Source organism: Amaranthus tricolor, chromosome 1 (assembly GCF_026212465.1).
Source record: "Amaranthus tricolor cultivar Red isolate AtriRed21 chromosome 1, ASM2621246v1, whole genome shotgun sequence".
Taxonomy (NCBI): domain Eukaryota; kingdom Viridiplantae; phylum Streptophyta; class Magnoliopsida; order Caryophyllales; family Amaranthaceae; genus Amaranthus; species Amaranthus tricolor.
Window position 1 is genome coordinate 2,061,018 of NC_080047.1, and position 21,814 is coordinate 2,082,831.

The window sequence follows — 21,814 nt, forward strand, 5'->3', positions numbered from 1 at the left end:
TTAAAATATTATAAATACGTATTAAAAATAGTAAATATTAAAAATAATGTAAGTATGCATTAAATTTTAATGGGTTGGACCTAAAAAAAATACTAGCTCGAAAAGAAAACATGTGTAATCATGCCTCATACAAACTTATTATAACAATCAAACTCAAAACAACTTTGATAATCAAGCTAAAAAAAATATTCTAAATATGAAAAGGGAGAGGAAATGGATTTTGGGTTTAAAAATTTGATAATAGTGAAAATAGAAGTCTTTAAAAATTTGAATTATATCTATTTTTTAAAAATATCTTATATTTAATTATTATCTAGTTCTCTACATTTATTCAACCTAACTTAAAATTTAAATAAGCCTTTTAAAAATAAAAAAAAATAAGAATTTAAATTTAATTGTGTTTTTCTTAAATAATTAAAGGAATAATGTCAAGAAACACGTATATGAAGAGTGCCAAAGAGAATGTCAAGAAACAGTTATGTTTAGTTAAAAAAATAAAAAATTAATCAATAAAAAATAGTTTTAATGAGCAAAAATTAATTACAATAAGTAAAAATCAATTATAATAAGTAAAATGAATAGTTACAATAAAAATAAAGTGAAGTAAACATATGTTTATCCTATTGATAGAGGATTTTTCTTTTTACTATTTTGAGAATTAAACAATCAACTAATTTTGAATTGCTCATAGGATCATTCAACCTGCTAGACCAAATAAAAATAAAGTGTCAAATAAATGGAATTCTTATATATATATATACCTTTGAATTAGTATCAAGGAGATATGTAGTTTTTTCAAGGGAAATAAATAGAACACCCTTTAAATAGAAAATATGAATTTTCTAAGAGTTTTAATGAAAATAACGAAATTTATGTAGTTTACGTGAATGGAATTTTAAAAATTCATCAAAATTATATGAGAATGGTAGATAACCATAAGCAAATATTAACCGGGGAAGATGTAAAAAAAAATTATTCTTTGCTTCATTTGTTGAAAATAAATTTAAATTTTGTTTATTTTTTAATGAACCCACCTATTCGATATAATGCTGAATATAAATTCAACTATTTTTATTCATAATTCTTAATTTACAAAGAAACTTTAAAGACGATCATAAACAATGGATCAATTTATTTTTTGCAAATATACCTAATAGAAAGACTTATTTAAAAATAAATAATAAATAAAACTATTTTTAGCATATCAAACAAAAGTTAGTTTATTATTGATAATTTTCCCAATATAATACTTCTCCCATTCCATAATACTCGCTGCATATTAATAGTAGCACTATTAATCTTCAGTTTTGTATTGGTAACTCCAACTCATGCATAACAAATAATATAATGATATAAAATCTTATTTTATTCGTCTTAAAATTTAATTTTTAACATGTAATTTTTTTAATATTTTATTAAATAAAAAAAATATAAAATGTTAAAATATACTTCCTCCGTTCCATTTTAGTCGCTACATTTGCATGGGCACGGGAATTAAGAAAAGTGATTGACCTACACTGTAGCTGATTGTTTACTTTATAGAGTAGTATATTATTATTGTTAATTGAAAAAGAAAAAGGAAAAATAAGTTGTTAGGTTACTTTATAGAGTATAGTATAGTATAAAAATAGGGGTAGGTAGAACTTTAAATGATTGTTTTATTACTAAAAACGGAAATGTAGCAAGTAATATGAAATTGCCAAAAATAAAAAATATAACAGGTATTATGAAACGGAGGAAGTATATTAAATTACATACAAAAATAAATGTAGCAGTAGAAATAAATATAAACCGACTTAATGGGGAATATCAACCGATATTTATACCAACGGAAAAGGCTGACAAATGATAGGTCCTCACTTCTCTACTCTCATACAGAACAGCGAAGTACATTTTTCGTCTTCTCTTAGTTCTTTCCAATTTTGTTCTGATTGTTTCCATCTCTTCGCACTTCCCTGCCTACGATTCTGCAATCAAATTCATGGAAACCCTAAAATTGTCGTCTGCAACAGTTACTGTCAAATCATCATCTTCTTCTCCTCTCTCTATTTTCTCTGCTAAACAACCGTCGCGTCCTCATCTTCTCCGTTACCCACTCGCTTCTAAAGGTGATTATCATTTTTTTTTTGTATTTGTTTGATTTCATTTTCTTTAGGCCGAATAAACGATTGATTTTGATTTTCGAATTGTGATGAGTTTGATTTTTGATGTTTGCAGGTAGAGATGACGAGAGTGATTTGCAATCTGAGTCGAAGGAGACAAGGATTGTTCCTGTTAATAATCAACGTTTTTCTCTCTCCCCTCTTTCTAAGGTTATTTTCTCCCCCTGTAATCAATTAAATTGGGTGTTTTGATTTGCGCTGGGTTAGATGATTGCCCGATCGCTGGTTGCCGTTTATGCTGAAGTTTATGTGATTCAGTTATTGGAATGCTACGTTTTCTCTGTATTTTGATGTTAAAGTAGGTTAAGTACTTATGTCAACAACATGTCGATATTTGGTTACTTTTGGTTAATGTATATCATTGACAGTCTAGGGTATATTCGGGATGAAGATTCTGCTTACGGGTTGTGGAATTTGGTGAGGAGAGGTAATTATAGAAGGCCAAGGACATGAGGGTGCAAGGTTTTGATGGATGGGAAAAGGGAGGTTTTTAGTGGGGTGAATATGAATGAAGTGACAGTGTTTCCATTTGTGTTTACGAGTTTTTGATGGAAGACAGTTTGATAAGGTTCAGCTAGGTAGCAATCATTTTGGTTGAAACCCAGGTATTTAGCGTATTGATGATCTTAGGATTGATTTTGGAAACGTCAGGGTGAAGAACAGCAACACTCTCTAGGGTGAAATCTTTCTTTTGAATCTTTTTTGAGTGATCTATAGGTTTCTTGTCGGTCGTGCCTTGGACAAAGATCATTGGCGGTTGCATTAAGTTGTTTCCTTTTTTCCTCTATTGTTGTGATTGTGAATTCTTGGTGTATTAGTTGAGGGAACTTTGTATGTTCGTTTGCTTTGATGGAGTTGGTAATCTAAATATGAATTTGTATGTGCTAGATATAAATTTACTATTATTCTCATGCTGATCAAATCTTTCCTCAGGATACTGCAATGGGTTTGGTATTAAGTGCTGCTACTGGCAAAGGATGGACAACAGGTTCTGGGATGGAAGGACCTCCTGAGTCTGCTGGAGATTCCGAATCTAGTAATGCGAAGATATCTACTTTCCCTTGGTCTCTATTCACAAAATCACCCCGGCGAAGAATGCTTATTGCTTTTACTTGTAACATTTGTAGTCAACGCACAACTCGCGCCATAAATCCTCACGCATACACTGATGGTACAGTTTTTGTTCAGGTAATGGGTTCATTCTCATAATGTGTGGACCAGATATTTGATAGTGTTTCATTGCCTAACTATGATTTGTAAACTTCTTAAAGAGCTCTAGAAATGAGTATCTTGTTTGTATTATTGAGAGGTTCTTTAACAATTTTCTCTCCAAATACTCCTTCTGTCCTATAAATATCCCCAACTGCAAATGAGGTGTAAATCCAAAAAAGTGAATAAAATGGTAAAGGAAAAGTATATTTATGGAAAGTGGGATAAATGGGTGGATGAAGAGCGAATCATGATCAAAAATAAAAATGGGGCTATTCAATGGGACGGACAAAAAAGAAAATTGAGGCTCATTCTTTGGGACACCGGGTGTACTTGCTTGGGATCTAATGATCATAAGAAGATATTTTGAAATATTTGATTATCAATTCTTAAAGATGGCACACTTCATACCAGAATTCAAAACGTGTCATCTTTCTTGTGCATTAATCAGTCCTAAGCTGCATAATTTTTTGTTTGTTTTGCAGTGTTGTGGCTGTAATGCTTATCATAAGCTCGTGGATAATTTGAATCTATTTGATGGTATGAAATGTTATATAAATTCAAGTTTCAAATATGGAGGTAGTGGAGGAGATGTTAATTTTGAGTATCGTGATATTGACAATGGCGATGATGGCTTCTTTGGCATCTAAAAGATTTGGACATATGGTACTATATAGTATGTACATTCTGCATCTATGTATCTGAAGCTCTGTAACTATGATATAGGTTTTATCTTGTTGAATTTATAAATTTTATTTACTATATTTTCTGCTGTGCTCATACGCAGCTTATAAAGTGTTAAGGGAGAATGCAAACAAGGTTCTCTTCATAATTTTGATATTTTTGGGTTTTTTCCATGATTTATGTTCTTTGTTTTGTTTCTATGAACTCTGTTCTTGCTTGCATTATTACCATTTTCTCTATCGTTACTAGATTTATTTACTTGCAGAAACTGATTTTTCATTGTTGCTGGATACATTTTTATGTTTCAAGAGACTTTAAGCATGTGTGTTTATGTGGTCTTCTGATTTGTTAAACTGATAGTGCTTGCTTTATTTCACTCTTAAACGATGTTGCATACTAGTGCTATCTAGTTAGCCAGATAGATATGCATATGTGGTATACCACTTCATACTCTTCTAGTGATGTAATAGTTCAAATTCAGTGCATTTGAATATGTACCCTTAAGTTGAGGTTTGCTATATCAATGTAACAAGGCGTACATGATGATGTTATTGGTTTTAAGCAACATTGGGGTCTGCTCCTGACTGTTGATTGTAGTTTCATATTAGCTATTCTTTTTCTGCTTTTCTCATTGAGTATAAACTTTTACTTGAAGGTTCTGTGCTTTAGGTGGGTGATCAGTGCTATACTTGCTGCTTTTATAGACAATTTTTTCTTACCTTTTTTATGTTGTGTTTTTCCTTTGATTATTTGAGGCAGTCTGCATTTAGTTTGAGTGATGTTAACATTTGAAATGTCTCCCTGTTGAGGAGGATGGTTTGAATCGTAGTAGCACCTCAGTGCTCCTGCTTTCTAGTGCATATTGAAACATTTATCAAGAGAAGTGCATATTTTAAATGAATACGAGTAGAATCATTAGAAATCTGTATTGGGTTGTACCTGTAACAAAAAATCAATTCTGTTCAAAAATACACCTGTGAGGGGCTTTAAGTGGTTGACCAGCAGCGCTTGCTGATGGATGAAAAATATGGAAATGCCTTGGCTTTTTGAGTAGTTATCTAACCATCATATTTTGATAATCACAGAGAACTAAACTGGGGAGTGGGGGCTATATTATAAAATTGCCCTGCCTTATGTACATTGGGTTCATGGGAACTGGGAAGTTTAAAGTACAGGGTTTGCTGAAAGCCTTCTGGCTTGGTACCTTACACTTAAAGTAAAAGTGTACAATAGTAGAGGCACTGAGGCGGTATATCTTACTCGTAATTTGACTCTTGTGAGATGTTCTCCCTACAGAGGAGAAAGTGAAAGAATTGATAGTCTTGCTATAACACTTCTGAGTCTACCAGGTTATCTGGAATTTGAGAATATATGCTATCACTTCTATATTCTAAATCTAGGCTAAGATGTCACCCGGTGTCTGAGGAGCTGCCCTCATCAGTAGACTTTGAATGAAAGCTATTATCTGCACCAGTGTTGCTGTTTTCTTTAAATTACTTGGTATTAAGACTTTGGCATTGATGTATTAGGAAAGTACAAGGTCTTACCGTGCAAATTGCAATACACAACAGACTGAAACCAGGGAAGTAGAATGGTGCTTTATCTGATAGAAACGTAGCTGATGACACATGAAAGAAGTAAAGAACCGGTTAAGTCTACTTGCGGCATAGGACAGAAACAGTTAAATCTTATGTGTTACTGTTGATGGTTTGGATTTGACTTACCAGTTAGGGGGCTGAAAACCAATGGAGAAATGATATTGGCAAAAGAACCTATCCCTGAGATGCATCCTTGAGCCTTGCCCTAATAGTACCATAAATAAGTTTTAAAATTATGATAATTGATAGAAGAGGTTTTTACTACCTAAATTAATCTTAAAAAATAATACACTAAGGTTTGCTAGAAGGACAATAATATAATATGTAAGACCGGAAGCATCGGATGTGAAATAGAATATGTCCATATTGCATAGTGATAAAATCTCAGACATTTAGTTATGTACCTGTTCACTAGCTCCGACTTGTTTGGAAGCAATGCTACGCATCTGCACAATGTGGTGTTTCTGTTATTTTTCATGTCAGAAATTATTAGAGATTATGGTGCTGTTAAATGTGTGGAACTTACTAATGGATATGTGAATAAGACGAATAGTGTAAACCCGGCTACTGCATAGATAACCTGTAATCGTTTTGATGATAAAATGATCAGCATACTTTTAGAAATTTTAGATCTTATCATATATGTGCAAGAAAATTAAGGGTAATCTTTTAAGGTAATGTTAGCTGTAGCTTGTAGATGAATTTGTATAACTATCTTTGTAGCTAAGACTAGGTATAGGCTAGAGATATTACCCATACATCCCAAGCAATGCTGTTAAGAATCATCTGCAAAGTTTCAGTCTCATATCAGCAGTATGACAAGTAATAAACTTGAGGGTTTTTGCTCAGATGATTGAAGTTTTGGTATATATATAGAGAGATATGGAGGAGTATATACATTTGTGCTCGCCACCAAGAGCCCACATCTTAGCAACCATTCTTCCCCCATTACTGGCAGCAGCATGGGCATCAGAATTAGCTGCACAGTTTAACATTTTTTGTTTATAAAATTGCGGGAATGATGCTTTTCTTGGTCTTGCCAAAAACATTCAGATGATCGTTGTACCTGAGATACCATTCCAGCGAAGCCAACAATCAGCATTAGGTCTGCAAACTGGTTTTTGCTGAACTGAAATTGTGCCTTCAGGTAATACTGCATCAGGTGAAACATTTTGCTTATTACAGAGTATATTATTATATATTTTCTATCTTATTATAAGACTGCTTTACATCAATGATTCATCTATCCATATTTCCCAAGCATACATGCTGCAGGATGTTTTGTTTAATACTTCTATATGCTTTTTTTGCATTGTACCTCGCCGTTGAAACCCAGAATCGTTAGAGCTTGTCATTGGGATTAGTGAATATTGAATAACATATATTTATATATTTTTGGTTTTCTGGGAAACTCGGGTTGAGATGGGATGATTTTTTCATCGGTGATGTGTTAATGGTGGTTAACTGGAAAGTTTATAGGTTTTAGTCAGTACCATCAATGAAGCGTGCAGGCCACCGTCAGCTAGGCTATTGAACAACACCATAACTGCAACCTGTGAGAATGTTTTGCTGCGTGAGAGAAAGTGTGTTAGGTTTTCATACATTATTTGGTTTAGGAAACAATTAGAAAGTTAAGGTTTTGTTTTCAGTTTTTAGTTATTTTAACTAAACCAAAAATAGAAATCAGAAATTTAAGTTGTCAGTTTTCAAAATTATCATGTTTTCAATAAATTTGACTAAATTTTTTAGACATATATCATGACATTGAAACCTCGTAGATGTGATTTGTTAAGCACCTGCTTCCCAATAAGCTCATGATATCGTAGATGCTTGGGATCTTTTTGAAACCTCTGACCTTGTGTGATGAATTTCCGTCATCTGAGGAATTACTTGGATCAGATTTCAAGAGTGACTGAATTGAAGCATCACTGGAATTTTGTGGCAATTCTTCTTGCAAAACTTTTTTGCCGTTGTCTATTGAATCAGGCTCAGATTCTAGGAGTGGTTGAGTTGAAGTGTCACTTATATCTCGTGTTTCTTCCAGGAAAATTCTCATGTAAGCTGCAGCAGCCATTGATGAAAATGCAGCTACCTGTGGATGTGTACATTAGTGAGATAACCTTCCCGCTCATTGATGAGCATTAGGAAGTGCAGAGAGAGGGAAAACCTGAAATAGTTGAGCTGTAGGAAGAAATCTGGCTACTATAGTACCACAGACAAATGCAGCAGAAGTTATGCCTGAAAGAATACCAAATGCTGATGCTCGTTTTCCCTCGGAAACTCTGTCTGCCTGAGAAGACAGAATTTGAAGCTTTAAAGTTTGCCGTATCCAAATTATACATTAAAGTCAAGTAGGGAAGTATGTTGAGTAGGAAATTACTCCTAAGCTAATCAAAATTTCTTTAGTACCCTCGTCCCCCATAAAATGTCTGGTTCTGGTGTTCTATAGGTCCATCCCCACAAATATAAAAGAAGTCCTTTTAAGTAAGGACTATAAGTAAACCTCTTTGGGATGCTTAGAGGTCATTGGGCAGTCGAAATGCAAGGTAGGACTTGAGTTTTGCATTGGTTGGGGGGCTGATATGTAAGGCCAAGTACAGACTCCTTCAAGTGTTGAGCTCGCTCAAGGTGGGGCGTGTCAACGAGTATCGACTGTGCTTGTACTATCCACACTTGTATTAGTGTTTGTTTATGGCTAGAAATGTATTACAGAACTAGTGTGCGTGAGGTATATAGTATAGGGCTCAAGACATTAGTTAGTTATTATATGAGGGGGCGAGCTAGGTTTATGGGGTGTGTATATCTATTTTGAAGTAAATTGATTGACTAAATAAATTGCATAAATCTCTGTATGTGAATTGCAATTTGCAACTTAAACTTGTAAGTTGGCACAAAATTAGGTCAAGCTGTGTGGTAACAAGATTTGTTGATTCAAATAATCAATTCAAGAGGAAACTAGATTTGTTCAAAAAATGAAGCTCCGTCCTCCGAGAAGAAATTACTTCAAGAAAAAATATAGATTGGATTTGGAATGGAGTTAGAGCTACACAATCATATTCTATGGATCAACCTCCAGGTTAATCTTTTATTTTTGTATGTTTATTACTATAGAATATCTAAATACCTAAATATCTGAAATAAATTTAATTTTAAAAATTAATTTCTGTAATAGAAAAAATGGGTTTTTAGGTTAGATGGTTGAAAAATAGAAATATTGTGAAATTTGAAAAATTATTAATTTTTGGAAACATGGATTGGATTGATTGGTTCTTGGTAGGGAAGATTTAATCTATAGTTTTTGGGTTAAGAGAAAAAACGATCATCCTAAATCTTCCGACTTATCTACGTTAACAAAATTAATATTATATAATTGACAATGCATGAGAAATAGGAATAGGAGTAAAATAGAAATAGGAGTAAAATAGAAATATATATACGTACAACATAAGCAAGAGCAAGGCAATGCACAGCGCCTTCACAGATCATGGATGCTACTGTCTTCAGCACGTAGTAGGCATAGAAAAAGTTTGTTGTCCTACTATAAGCCAATACCACTGCAAAAACGCCAACAGTTTTTTACCGCATTCGGGAATCACTCGTTCATAAATAAAAAAAATTATACATATAAATTTTGCAATAATTCAATTTAAATTATTATATTTAAAATCTTATATAAACATTAAAAACACTTATTTAAGCGTCGTAGTCTGCTTTTTTGTTATAAGGAAGGAGGAAGAGTTGGCGAGAATTAAATCTATATTCCTTATAGAAAAAGTGATAGATACTAGCACACTATAATCGAGATAAGAAATGATTTTTTAAATTTGATAGCTTTTTAGTTGCTCGTTCCAAATGGTCCTTCAACTAAAGCCCTAATTAAGGCAAATAAAGGTTGGAGGATAAAGATATAAAACGAAATGGAGAGATGCCACATCAATGGGCCACACATAGTATTTTCTCTAGAAAGAAAATTTTAAAAAAAATAAGATCATTAAACAACTTAATTTCAAAAATAAGCTTTATAAAAACTTAATTTTTAAAATAAGCGTCCGTATATTCAAACCTAGCCTTGGAGTGACTTAAAAAAAATTTATTTGTTTATTTATTTATTTTAAGTTGGTGTTAGTAACAGCAACTTAATGCGTTTTAAGTTTTCAGTTCTCAGTTACTTTCTCATTCCAACCTACGAGATTAAGGAGTTGACCAGTTAACCTTAAAGTCGTTGTTACTAACAGTGACTTAAGAAGTTGGCTGGTCAACTCTCTAAGTCGCTGTTAGTAACAGCGACTTATGGCTTTTATTTATTTATTTATTTATTTTGTCTTTCGCAGTTAGTAACAGCGATTTAATCCAAGGCTAGATTTGGATGTACGGACGCTTATTTCGAAAATTAAATTTTCACGAAGTTTCTTTTTGAAATTAAGTTGTTAAATAATCTTCTTTTATTCAAATTTTCCTCTAGAAACATGAAAATGGAGTCCAATACACAATAGTACATAACCTTAAAAGCAAACTAAGATTTCAAAGATACTTCCCACTTGTACCTTCTAAATCTTTTGAGTTCCTCAAAAAGTTCTTAGTAGTTACTTTAAACATAACTAATTGGAAGTGGTGCAAACTTTGAGATTAAATATAAATAAACATGAATCAAGTGTTGAATATATAAATAATATACTATTATTAAAGTTAAGAAATTTTGAATAAATAAATAAATACTTATCTTTTTAAGATAGAGACTTATTAAGAAGTTTAATAAAAATTTTTGTAAACACAGGAAGTAGATGGTTCTTTGAGAAATGCTTTGTTATTTAGAATTTGCCTTATTTAATAAAAAGGTTTTTTTATATAAATTAATTAATAAAAAAAAAAAAAACAAACTCATAAAAACAGAGTGAAACAAATCATACACTTTTTGGCAAGTGAAACAAAGAATTACCTAAGGGAAGGATCGATAGTGTCAAAGGAAGTGTTAAAAGCATTTTCCTTCCATATATGTCGGACAAATTTCCTATTAATGGTGTCATTATAACAGATCCTATTCCTGTTACCTGGTATTATATTCATGTCACAGTTAGGATTTATGAATATAAACATTAATAGCTCATTGCTATATTAAGAAAGAATGAATTTAAAAGATTATCGATGTGGTAAAACTTGAAGAGCAACTATGAAAGTTGAGACATCTCTATTATGATTTATATATCACTTTAACTTCCGTTAGGGCTAAGGGCTCGCTTGTATTGTGTGTAAATATTTAAAGGGTAAATAAAAGTCAAAGTAGGAAACAAAGTTAAATTAGATAGAAAATTAAAGGAATTTGATTGTAAGAGAGGTGAAGGTATTGGTTAGAAGGTAATGAAAATGGTTAAAACAACAATTATTTCCCTCATATTGGAGTATAAATTTACCCTTGGGGAGGGTGGAAGAATACTTTCCTCCAAATAAGGAAAATCATTATCATTTTTTATTCATCTTTTTAAATTTACTCTCATTTTACATCTTTCACAAGTATTTCAATTACTTCATTTTCATCTTCACTTACCTTTATTTTACTAGTTTGACCTTTTTTACCCCTTAAATATTTATAACGTCATGTTTATTAATTTACAATCTTCTATTTTTTTATTAGCTATACTTGCTCACAAAAGCCCGTATAAATAGAGCCTTAGCTATTAATTTAATTTCGTTTTTTCAAATGAACAACAATCTCAGCTTTCATTATTACGACCGTCATTTTATTAATTAAGATTTTATTTGAATCGATTATTATATATTTGTATGTTGTTAAATGTTAATTTTAATATAGATGAGGTATGACTTTTTGACCTATAAATTAATTTTATTGTTAAAAAAGTAAATAATATGTTTAGGACAAAGTTTTCGCCACATTAAACCTTTGTTGAATGAAAGCAATTCAAAGGGATAGAAATAGCCCAATTATGAGCGGAAAAGAGACAAGAAAATAGGCAGAATCTCCTTTTTTGAACGTTTTTGAGAAAGAAAACAAAAGAAGGAAATTTCTTTCATTGATACACATGATGACATGATATTGCCCAACCTTAAAAGTACATTATTTAGCTTTTTATTACTAGTAGAACATCTAATGTTATTATTTGATGAATTAACCTGTTAAAATAACTTATTATAAAATTACCTAATTTACAACTAATTGTTCCATTAACATATTCAAAGTACATGTAAAGTACTACAATATTAATGCTGAGAGTGACAGACGAATTAATTGTTCTTATTCAGGATTCCAATTTAGAAATTGCATTATTTAAATTGCCCAACCAAGTGTACAAATATGTGTCCACTTTTTTCCATTTAATGAACATTTGTATGACCGGACATTTTAATTCCATTACTTAAAGTAGCTATGTGTAGAGAATCTTGAACATATACTCCGTCACTTTCGTTGAAATAGCCGCAATTGTAATTAAGGTTAAAATTAAGAAAAGTAAATAAAATAAAATAATTTATAAGCGAGATATATTAAGTAAGATGATAATGATGAAATAAAATAAAAGTGATAAAAAAATTAATTGTACAAAAAAGTAAAAGAAATATGTAGATAAAGTGATAAAGTAAATAAAATATATAGATGTAAATTATAAAAAGAGAACGGAACATGATTAAAAATAGAGATGATTGGGTGTGTTAGATAGAATAGATATATATATTTTTTTATATTAATTTATGTATATATTAATAAAATATATCATCCAAACGATCATATGAAATTGAGAGATTATGGTTATTTTTCTAATTTTATAATGGTGACATGTTATTATTTCTCAAATATCTTTGATTACCTTTTTTTATATCTTACCATAGCATGACTTAGCTTATTAAATAACTACTAATACATTCAAATATATCAATAAACAAAAACATAGAATGTGGAGTAATATGTGAGAAACTTAAAATAAACAAAGTGAACCTTATTTTACTTAAAACTAATAGGAGTCTAATATCAACAACTTAATACATTATTCCTGATTTTAAGTATGTTATTTCTTTGTATTTTAGGTGAACTGTAATATTAAAGGTAAATAATATATATATATATTATGTTAATCTTTTGGTTGAGAAAATTTTAATAGAGTATATAATTTATTATAAATTACAATCAAAAGTTTAAATTTATTGTTAAAGTCTTAGGATATTTTATTCTGTAAAACTATCGAATCCCTCAACACCTTAAAGGGTATGACAGTATATGAGTAAGAAATGTGAATTAATGGAATGGAGATTGAATAATGTAGATTAGGGAAGAGGCCAATGAGAAATGGTTCATAATAAAAATATTGTAAGTCTATAATTTATATCTTGACTTGATGGTTAAAGCCTGATCAAATGCATTAGATTACATATATAGTATGTAGTATGTTGAGTTGGCTTTTTAATATCAGCATCACAAAAAGTTATGTATTTAATTTTCAGTTATTTCTTATTTAATTCTTATTTAAAGTAAAATATTCAATTTTATGTATGAGGACGACATGTATAATTACATTTACACCTACAGTTAAAGACTTTTGTGTAAAGGAATATTTTAGTGTATATAACATATCTTATTGTTCAACCATTAGCACGCAACGCTTAAGCTTTTAATTAAAACAGTTTTTTGAGGTATTAATATTAGCATGAAGAAGCATAGTAAAAGAGAGGAATATTGTAAAGTAACGTACCGCTTGTTGAAAACCAGAGAGATAAATGGCAAGAGAACATTCATCTTTACCAGGACAAAGAGCTTCCATTGTTACATCTGTTATGGCTGGAATTACCGTATGACCTGAGAACGTCGCTAAAAAAACCGTCACAAATAGGTGTCTTAAGCTTTCAATTTTCTCCATCTCTTTCTTTTTCTTTCTCTTTACGTTAAGAATGTTTATCTAAGAGTAAATATAAAAAGAATGAGAGATGGTATCTAAAACAAATTATAACTTGTGCTTTTATATTGTGATTTGTGTACTATTTATCTATGACATCATAAATCATAAAACATTTAAAAAGTGAATTATTTAATCTTTTTTGTTTTTTCTTTTTCATTTTTTGCTTTAGCTTTTAGTACATATAGTGGAGAAAAAGAAGCAACAAGAGATTCTCTATCTAACATTATATATGAGTCTTTTCATTCTCCTAAACTTGAAAAGAATTATGAAAATGATAGATTTTTATTGTGTGTTAGTGTGTAGAGGATATATTATTAGTAGAGCAGATGGTTTTACTAATCCCAACATCTTTATTTTTTTAAGGGTGTGATTTATTTGTCTTCTATTCTTATTGTAATTAATTTGATCATAAAGTTTATAAATAGAATATGCTGGATATGATAATGGATGAGTGTGTGTAGATGATCAAAAATTACATTTGATCATAATTAATTTGATCATGAACTTTATGAATAGAATACCGCATATGATAATGATGAATGTGTGTAAACAAACACATCTCACAAGTACTATCCTTCGCTTTCTGCAATATTAATACGTGAAATTATCCATTTAAAAAATATGATTAAAAAATAAAAGATAATATTGCTTTATGCTTTATGCTTCTATAACTTAAAAAATTAAATTATTTGAATTTTCATGGATTTTCTTTTGTGATGACAATGATCATGACGATACATGGATGAACTATTGATAGTAATACCTATATAGTATTGATATTAATACCTATATATCATCAAGTGATTCTCACTTTAAGGCTTTTATATAGGTAATATTTAGAGGTCGGATAGTTGAATGTTCACAAACTTAATAGTTCGTACCTTACTCTTATAATAACAAATACTCTAATACCCTTAATAACAAACATTATTTAAAACATGACTATATAACAAACACACAAAACCTATTAAATTAAATTAATTAAGACCATAGGACATTAAATATGAACATTCTACATATGGATAATGGATGAAGCCATTGCTTAGAGATATGTATGCGTAGCGTCTAAGTTTTGTTCAAAGGAAAAGAATAGCTATTTAATGGCCGAGCAGTCTAAATTTTCAACCTTTTGGTCCTACCATATATCATCTTAGTTTTTTCCACATGGTAAGTGGTAACACCAAAACGAAGCTGTATATTGTTTAAAAAGGTATATTATGTTAAGATACTGTTACTGTGTTAATTTTTTTTATTTTATCCTGGTTATAATACTTTTGAAAATCAAATCAAAATTAAAAAAATCTTAACCACCCCCATGGCCCCACCTTTCCGATTAAATATTTATTTTTATTTATTACAAAAATAACTCATTTTATATAGGGAAAAATGTAGAAAGTACTGAATAAATTTTTTTTTCCCCAAAAAGTACCTAATAAAAAAAGTTTTGTCAAAAAATACATAACAAAATTTATTCTTTTCCAAAAAGTATTAATTAACATTTTTTATTCTTTCTCATCTTCAATTTCTTTTTCAATTTAATTTTCTCACTATCTTCTTCCTCTACTTTTTATTCAAAATCGAAATTAAATTGGAAAAGAAATTGAAAATGAGGAAAAAGAATTTTTTATTTTGACCAGTCAACAATTGTATTTGACGGTCAACTGAAAGAAACATTACTTAGTACTCTTGGCAAAAAAAAAATTTTAATAGATATTTTTTGACAAAATTTTTTTTATTAGATACTTTTTAACAATTTTCCTTCTATTAGTCGTACACAATAAGAGTATCATGCACCAAAAGCAAATCAGGCTTAAGACATGTTTTGGTATATCCTTTCTTTTCTAGTATTGTAACGCATAATCATATTGCAAAATAGAATGATCAATGGCAATTGGCAACTAGTGAGCAATGTACTTATTAAACCACTACACATTCTTTTAAAATATTTATACACGCTTTTATATTTTACAATTTTAAAAGAATATTACGCATGTCTTGATGACTACTTAAAAATTCATTGACAAATTTTCATTATTAATCTTATTTGACACTTTATTTATATATACTAATCTATTTGTGTAATCAGACTCATATTAATTAATATTTTATTATCTCAAAGTTATTAATTAGCTCTCATCGATCTATTGAAAGTTTTAGGGGTCGAATATATGTAATTTTGTACATAATAATGATAACAAAAAAATTAATATTTATTGACTTTTTGATAACAATTCATCATCTGCAATTTTACATAAATAAGATTTGTACGTGACCCATATTTATTTAACATGAGAAAAATACATCTAATTTTTATATCTATAAAGCTATGTATAATCTAAATTGAACATAATTTAAACTCTATCAAATTATATTAACGACATTTTTTAAGTTTATATGATCTATCTATTATTCTACTTTCCTAATAATGCTGATTTATATTGAACTTTGCAATTTTGTTGTTTTAATTTCATCTACAATAGTGTAACATTAGCTCATTATCAGTAATTATCAATGAATTTTTTCATTTTATTGGTTACATTAAACTTTTTTTCACATTTTTAAGTAAATTTTAAGCCTTAATATTTATAAATACACTATTTAACATTATAAAAATTATATATAAAATTTTATAGTCGAGTTATGCAATGGTCACTCTATAAAATATTAGAAGTACTTTATGCCAATAAAATTTCTTTTTTAATATACGCAATATTTCAAATATAACCAATAATATGCAATTGACAGTGTATAAAATAGTTTTGTTGATAATAAAACTTAATACTCCTTCCTATTCAACACAAGTATCTTGTTTGATTTGTCTCAATGCAAGGATTATTTATATCAACTTTCTATAATTTTAAACTATGCACAATTAGAGATATTAAAAATTGAATAAGTGTATTGAATAGAATGTAAAAAGTAAATAAAACACTTATGATGAATGGGAGAAAATATAAAGAATCGATCAATTGTCCTGTCAGTAAGTTTGAAGATGCTAAAAAGGTAGAAATTTCAAGCCACCTTCCACGAAACCATCCTTAGAGTATAAGACAAGCTAAGGAAACTCCTAAAAGGTTGCAACAATACACTTGTGACTTGTGTCCTTTTCTCTTTGCTAAAAAACAAATACTTCGTATTTCTCCTGCTAATTTGTACAAATTCATAATCATTACTCGCTTCGTTTTCTTTTTCAAAAGAAATATTTACAAGAATGAAGAAAAATAAAATATTTTAGATAGTGGATATATTATTTACTAGAATAATAAATTTAATTGGAGAAAAATAGAGACCATAAGCATTAAAAAAATATTAAAAGAAAATTAGTGGAAAAAATATAGGGACCACAACTAAGAAAAAATTAGTTTTATAAACTTAGTGGGAAATATATAGGGACCATAAAAAATATTAAAATGTTAAATTGAAGTTAGGGGAGGATATGTGGCGTACATAAACGTTATAAAAATATTAAAGTATGAATAAAGTTATTTTTGTCCAAAATTTGTAACATAAATGAAAAAATTCTCTATGGAAACAAAAAATAAAACACCCTAAAATAACAAATATAAACTTCTTTAAAAAACGAAGACAGTATAATTTTTTTTTTTTAATGTCTTTCCTTAATGAATTAATTGCTTTTGTTTTGTAAATATGTTTGATTGATCATTATTGCACACCCACGTTTGAGTTGTCCCGGGAAGAGATGAGAGTAGTATATACTTTCTAAAAAAAAATTTCTCATTTTTTCATTTTAGTTTTTCATTACTTTGTAATATTTTATTTTATGTAGTATTTAATATTTTCTCTCACTTTTATAATAGCAACACATTTTAGTGGTCTCTATTACCAATTTTAATTAAAAATAAATCTAAATATTATAAACAAGGAAGAGATATAAATAATATAATAAGTACATCCACTTACTACAAGCAAGTGGATGTACTTGTTAAATTATTTATATCTCTTCGTTGTTTATAATACTTAGATTTATTTTTTAAATTCTAATATGCTATTAAAGTTCGACTTGTTGTTTAAGAATTGGATACTATCAAACAATTGATAAGAACGAGAAGAAGGTATATATATCACTTATTAAAATTGAGATTCGATGAGAAAAAAGTATATCAATTGATTTTAATAATGAGCTTCATTTGAACTTGTAAGTAAATTACATCTTTTCTTCCAAAAAAAATTGTCCAAATTATTTTTTTTTAAAATTTTGACGATTTATTCTATTCTTTGTCTAATTAAAGTTTTGAGTTTCAATATATGGAATAGAGATTAATGGACTAAATATATGGTCATAATAATAGTTAGCAACTCATATAAATAGGCATGTCAAATAAACCAGGTTAGAATGCTTGGATTCAAATTTAGGTAATTTATAAACCAGTCAAAACCTCTTGACCCAAACTACCTCGTCAAATAAACACTACAAGAAAACTTGTTTTTAGCAACAAGTTTTAGCAACGACTAAATTTTTTTCGTTGCGAAAAATATAAGTTGTTGCAAAATCCGTTGTTGTTGCTAAATAATCGTTGCCATAAAAAAAAAATTTTCCCACCCCTTAGAATAATTTCCCGGTGTAACCCAATTTGTTGCAACAAACAATGTTGTTGCTAAAAATTAAATAAATAATTCGTAGTATATATTGTTGCGAAAAATATTTAATTATACAGATACAATAAAGTCGTTGCAAAAAACCTTATACTAATAATTTTTTTTTTCATTTCCCTCTCAAAACTGAACCCCAATCCCTCATAATCCCATTCCCTCCCTCGAAATTTCAGAATCCATACGGCGCCCATACCATTCCCTCACAAACCCGATTCCCTCACAAACCCTAATCCCGCACACCGGAGGTAAGCCATTGCCGCCTGCACATCGGAGCCTCTGCCGCCTGCACGCCGGAGTTTCAGCCGCCTTCTGCACGCCGGTGCTGCCGCTACGCTGCCCTTCAGCCGCCTCTGAACCCACAACAGGTAGTTTTAATTTTTTTTTTTGCTTTTCGTTTTCTTTAAATTTGTTGTTCTTGTTTCTTGTTGATTTCAATTTATGGGTTGTTCTTTGAATTTCTTGGGCTTTGTTGTAATTATCAGATTAATGTATGTGTATTTCATCATTTTGAAATGTTGGGTTGTACGTATTTTCGGTCTTGGCTCTGCGAAGGAACAAGATTTCGCCTTTTTGTTGGGCTTTGTTCTAATTATAAGATTTATGTATGTGTATTTCATGATTTTGAAATGTTGGGTTGTATTTCATGACATAGATTAACCTTTTTCTTTGCCACTGAGGATTTACAATTAGATGTTGAGGGCTTAATTACTTGCGTTTTTTGGGGGTTTATATTTGTATGTTTTTTGGTATTGGAAATTACTTGCGTTTTTCTGGATTTACTTGCGTTTTCTAATTACTTGCGTTTTGAAATGTGAGATTCTTTCAAAGTAATGCTAAGAAAAATTGATGGAGTTACTTCAAAATTGAAGTTCTAGATGATAAGATTAAAGCAAAATTGTATTATCTTTTATTGAAATTGTATATGAATTGGAATTGTGAGCAAATGGTTCAGTCAACTTGGGCTGAAATGTTAAGAGACGGTTTGGGACCTGATCAGCGATGTTATACGATCATGATCCATGGGCGGTATGACCAAGGAAGACTTCAAGATGCAATATTGAACATTTCCTAGGCTGCATTTGATCATCTTCTGATATTGCAGGTATTCTTCTGTGAATCTTCAGTTTAGTTTAGTACTACAGGTTTTCATTTTGGTTACACTTATGTCTAATGTCTTCTATGGTCTAGTTTCTCATGTTCTGTCAACATGTGTTATATCTGTTATTTCTTACTCTTAAGAATTATAAATTTTTTCGTGAGTCATTTAGAAAGAGATCTTCTGTTCTTCATGGTTTGCTGCTCTCACATATTTACCTGTTGTGCACTTGTAGTGGTATAAGCCTGCTATTCGGGGTTTATGATCATGAAAATCGAACCTTCGATTGTTTTGTGGTGCTGTGCAACAGCTTAGCTACTGCTTCTGGCTGTTGGTGTCTGTTCAAGAAGACACACCAAACAGAAAGAAAGAAATAGGAAAAGGGAAGAAGAGAGAATACAGAGAGAAGGAAAAATAGGAATGATGATCTTATAACTTGATTACAACAATACATCCTAAGGGTTTATATAACCCCTTACAAATCAGTTAAGCAAAGGAAAGGACAATAACTAACTTCCCCGCCTCTGAGCTATAACATAATGTAACAAACATAAGAACCTACTAAAGGCACATGCTAGTCACGTGTTAAAAACTAACACTAACTACTATAACAAACTGTTACTTTCTGATACTCTGTGCAAATCCTAGATGATTCTCTGATTTTGTTGTGGAGTTAGTATATTATTGAAGAGCGCTGATGCCTAGGCATTGATTTTATAATTATTTAACCCTAAATAAAAGTACAATGTGAACATGTAGTAAAAGTGAATTTTTTTATATTTGACCCTCATCTAGTCTTACTTTCAAAGTGTATTTTTAGTCTGCAGCTTTGAAAGAAGCTATTGATGATCTGGAATGGCCCGGATCAAGTATCAAACTAACATTACAACCAACTCCTCCTTCGGTTGCGTTCGGAAGTGAAGGCCATGGTGATCTACAGGTTAAGCTTAAAGGGTATTGAGCTCATTTGACTTTGCTTCTCTCTTGCTGATAGATGTATTTATCAGTTTTGGGCATATTTTGGGTTATTTTTTGCAGATAGACTTTATGTATTATGCAAATACTGATCTTTTAGCAGCTTTGAGCTGTGATCGTGAAGTGTCTCATCGGTACATACTAATATCCTGTAAATTCTACTCTTTGGTTTTTATTCATTATGATTCAAAGTTCTTTGATTGTATTGATAAACAGGTATAAATATAAATTCTTACAGGCAACAACTTCTAATATACCAAGTAGTGTCGTCAAAGATAACCGTGGCAGCAAGGTTACGGTTGGGAGAGGCGGAATATTGAAAGTTCAGCATCTGGTCTCCGTTGCAAGGCAATCACACCCACACATTGATTCTGCTGGTTATCAGCCTCCTAGCAGGATAGCATACATTGAGTTCTTTGTCAAGCCAGAGGAGGTTGAAGACAATTGAGTCCCATTCAAGCCTTCAAAGGTGACTCCTCCCTCTTCATCATAATGCTAATGCATGCATCTTTAGACTTTTCTAGCTAAACTTATCTTGTGCAGTTACGCTTCTTCAATATATGTGCTACAAATTGAATAGTTGGGTGATTACATCAAGTAATGTAGACAAATTATAATGAACTGGCCAAGTACTTTACAATTATAGTTTTGGGCTATTAAAAATTGGTATTGATTTTCAATTTGTCTTGTGATTATAGTTTTGGGCTTATTGTCAGCTTCCAATTATAGTTTTGGGCTTATTGTCAGCGTTGTTTCAAGAACAGTATAATTATTCTGTGGTACTAATTAGTCGTATTCATTCAGGGATATCACTTGCTTGCTGGAAACTGGTATCATTTCTCACATTCCCTATACACGTAATGCTTTTGTTAGTGAATATCATGCTAAATGCTTTGCTTATTATGTCTCAACAAAAAGTGTAGGGATGGTTTGATTGTGAATATCATGCTAAATACTTTCCCTATGAAGTACTCAATATTGGGGCTCATTTGATTCTTAATTACTAACAAAATTATTGGGTGTAGGGAAACATATCTTCGTTGGAAATTTTTTGTACTCAATGACGAAGTTGGTGATAGCTACAAGCATTTTGGATGCGCAATGTTTTGGGTTATGAAGTAGCTATATGTGCACTTGTATATTTTTGGACTTTTTCAAAGTGCCTATCACTTGTAAAATTTTTGCATAAAAACTTGTGTATGGTTGGAGAATTATGTTGGAAAATTGGTTATCCGATCCGTTACATGTATATGAATTACGTATATTTTTGACACACGATAATATTTGGGACGTGTGATATTTTGGGATACGAATTAATATATAATGATAATCGGTGATATTAGTTTAGTTGGTTTTAAATTATTTATTATTTTAATTGTCTAGTTTATTGTAGGTTGTTTCAAAAGATAAATAGTCGTTGCGAAAAATGTGTATGTTTTTTGCAACGGTAATAGTTGTTGCTAAAAACATTAATAACAAATTTTACTTCATTGTTTTCCCTACAGTAAAGTCGTTGCAAAAGATTGACTATCATGTATTGCAACAACTTGAATTGTTGTGAAAAACAGAAATTTAACA

The 21,814-nt window shown here is 30.3% G+C and overlaps 3 protein-coding genes across 4 annotated transcripts; 2 read left to right on the plus strand and 1 right to left on the minus strand.

Moving 5' to 3' along the window:
- Positions 1–1,837: 1,837 nt before the first annotated feature.
- On the plus strand, positions 1,838–4,235 carry LOC130798438 (uncharacterized). The gene is made up of 4 exons (XM_057661425.1): positions 1,838–2,108; positions 2,218–2,312; positions 3,096–3,350; positions 3,857–4,235. The coding sequence occupies exons 1-4, from the start codon at positions 1,982–1,984 to the stop codon at positions 4,019–4,021; spliced, it is 642 nt and encodes a 213-aa protein (XP_057517408.1). The 5' UTR covers positions 1,838–1,981; the 3' UTR covers positions 4,022–4,235.
- A 906-nt stretch (positions 4,236–5,141) lies between these two features.
- On the minus strand, positions 5,142–13,595 carry LOC130798424 (uncharacterized). 2 transcript variants are annotated; one of them, XM_057661405.1, is made up of 14 exons: positions 13,348–13,595; positions 10,590–10,701; positions 9,095–9,207; positions 7,821–7,943; positions 7,450–7,745; positions 7,147–7,222; positions 6,720–6,806; positions 6,552–6,632; positions 6,407–6,439; positions 6,180–6,233; positions 6,058–6,099; positions 5,780–5,858; positions 5,603–5,673; positions 5,142–5,520 (listed from the first exon to the last, which is right to left on the minus strand). In XM_057661405.1, the coding sequence occupies exons 1-14, from the start codon at positions 13,510–13,512 to the stop codon at positions 5,452–5,454; spliced, it is 1,401 nt and encodes a 466-aa protein (XP_057517388.1). In that variant the 5' UTR covers positions 13,513–13,595; the 3' UTR covers positions 5,142–5,451. The 2 variants fall into 2 exon arrangements, with proteins under 2 accessions (XP_057517388.1, XP_057517396.1); XM_057661413.1 differs by lacking the exon at positions 10,590–10,701 and having other exon boundaries at positions 13,348–13,545.
- Positions 13,596–19,087: 5,492 nt separating this feature from the next.
- Positions 19,088–20,797, plus strand: LOC130796749 (uncharacterized). Its single transcript, XM_057659126.1, has 5 exons — positions 19,088–19,191; positions 19,268–19,385; positions 20,082–20,201; positions 20,300–20,370; positions 20,453–20,797. Exons 1-5 carry the CDS (start codon positions 19,088–19,090, stop codon positions 20,682–20,684), a joined length of 645 nt encoding a protein of 214 aa, XP_057515109.1. The 3' UTR covers positions 20,685–20,797.
- The last annotated feature ends 1,017 nt before the right edge of the window (positions 20,798–21,814 follow it).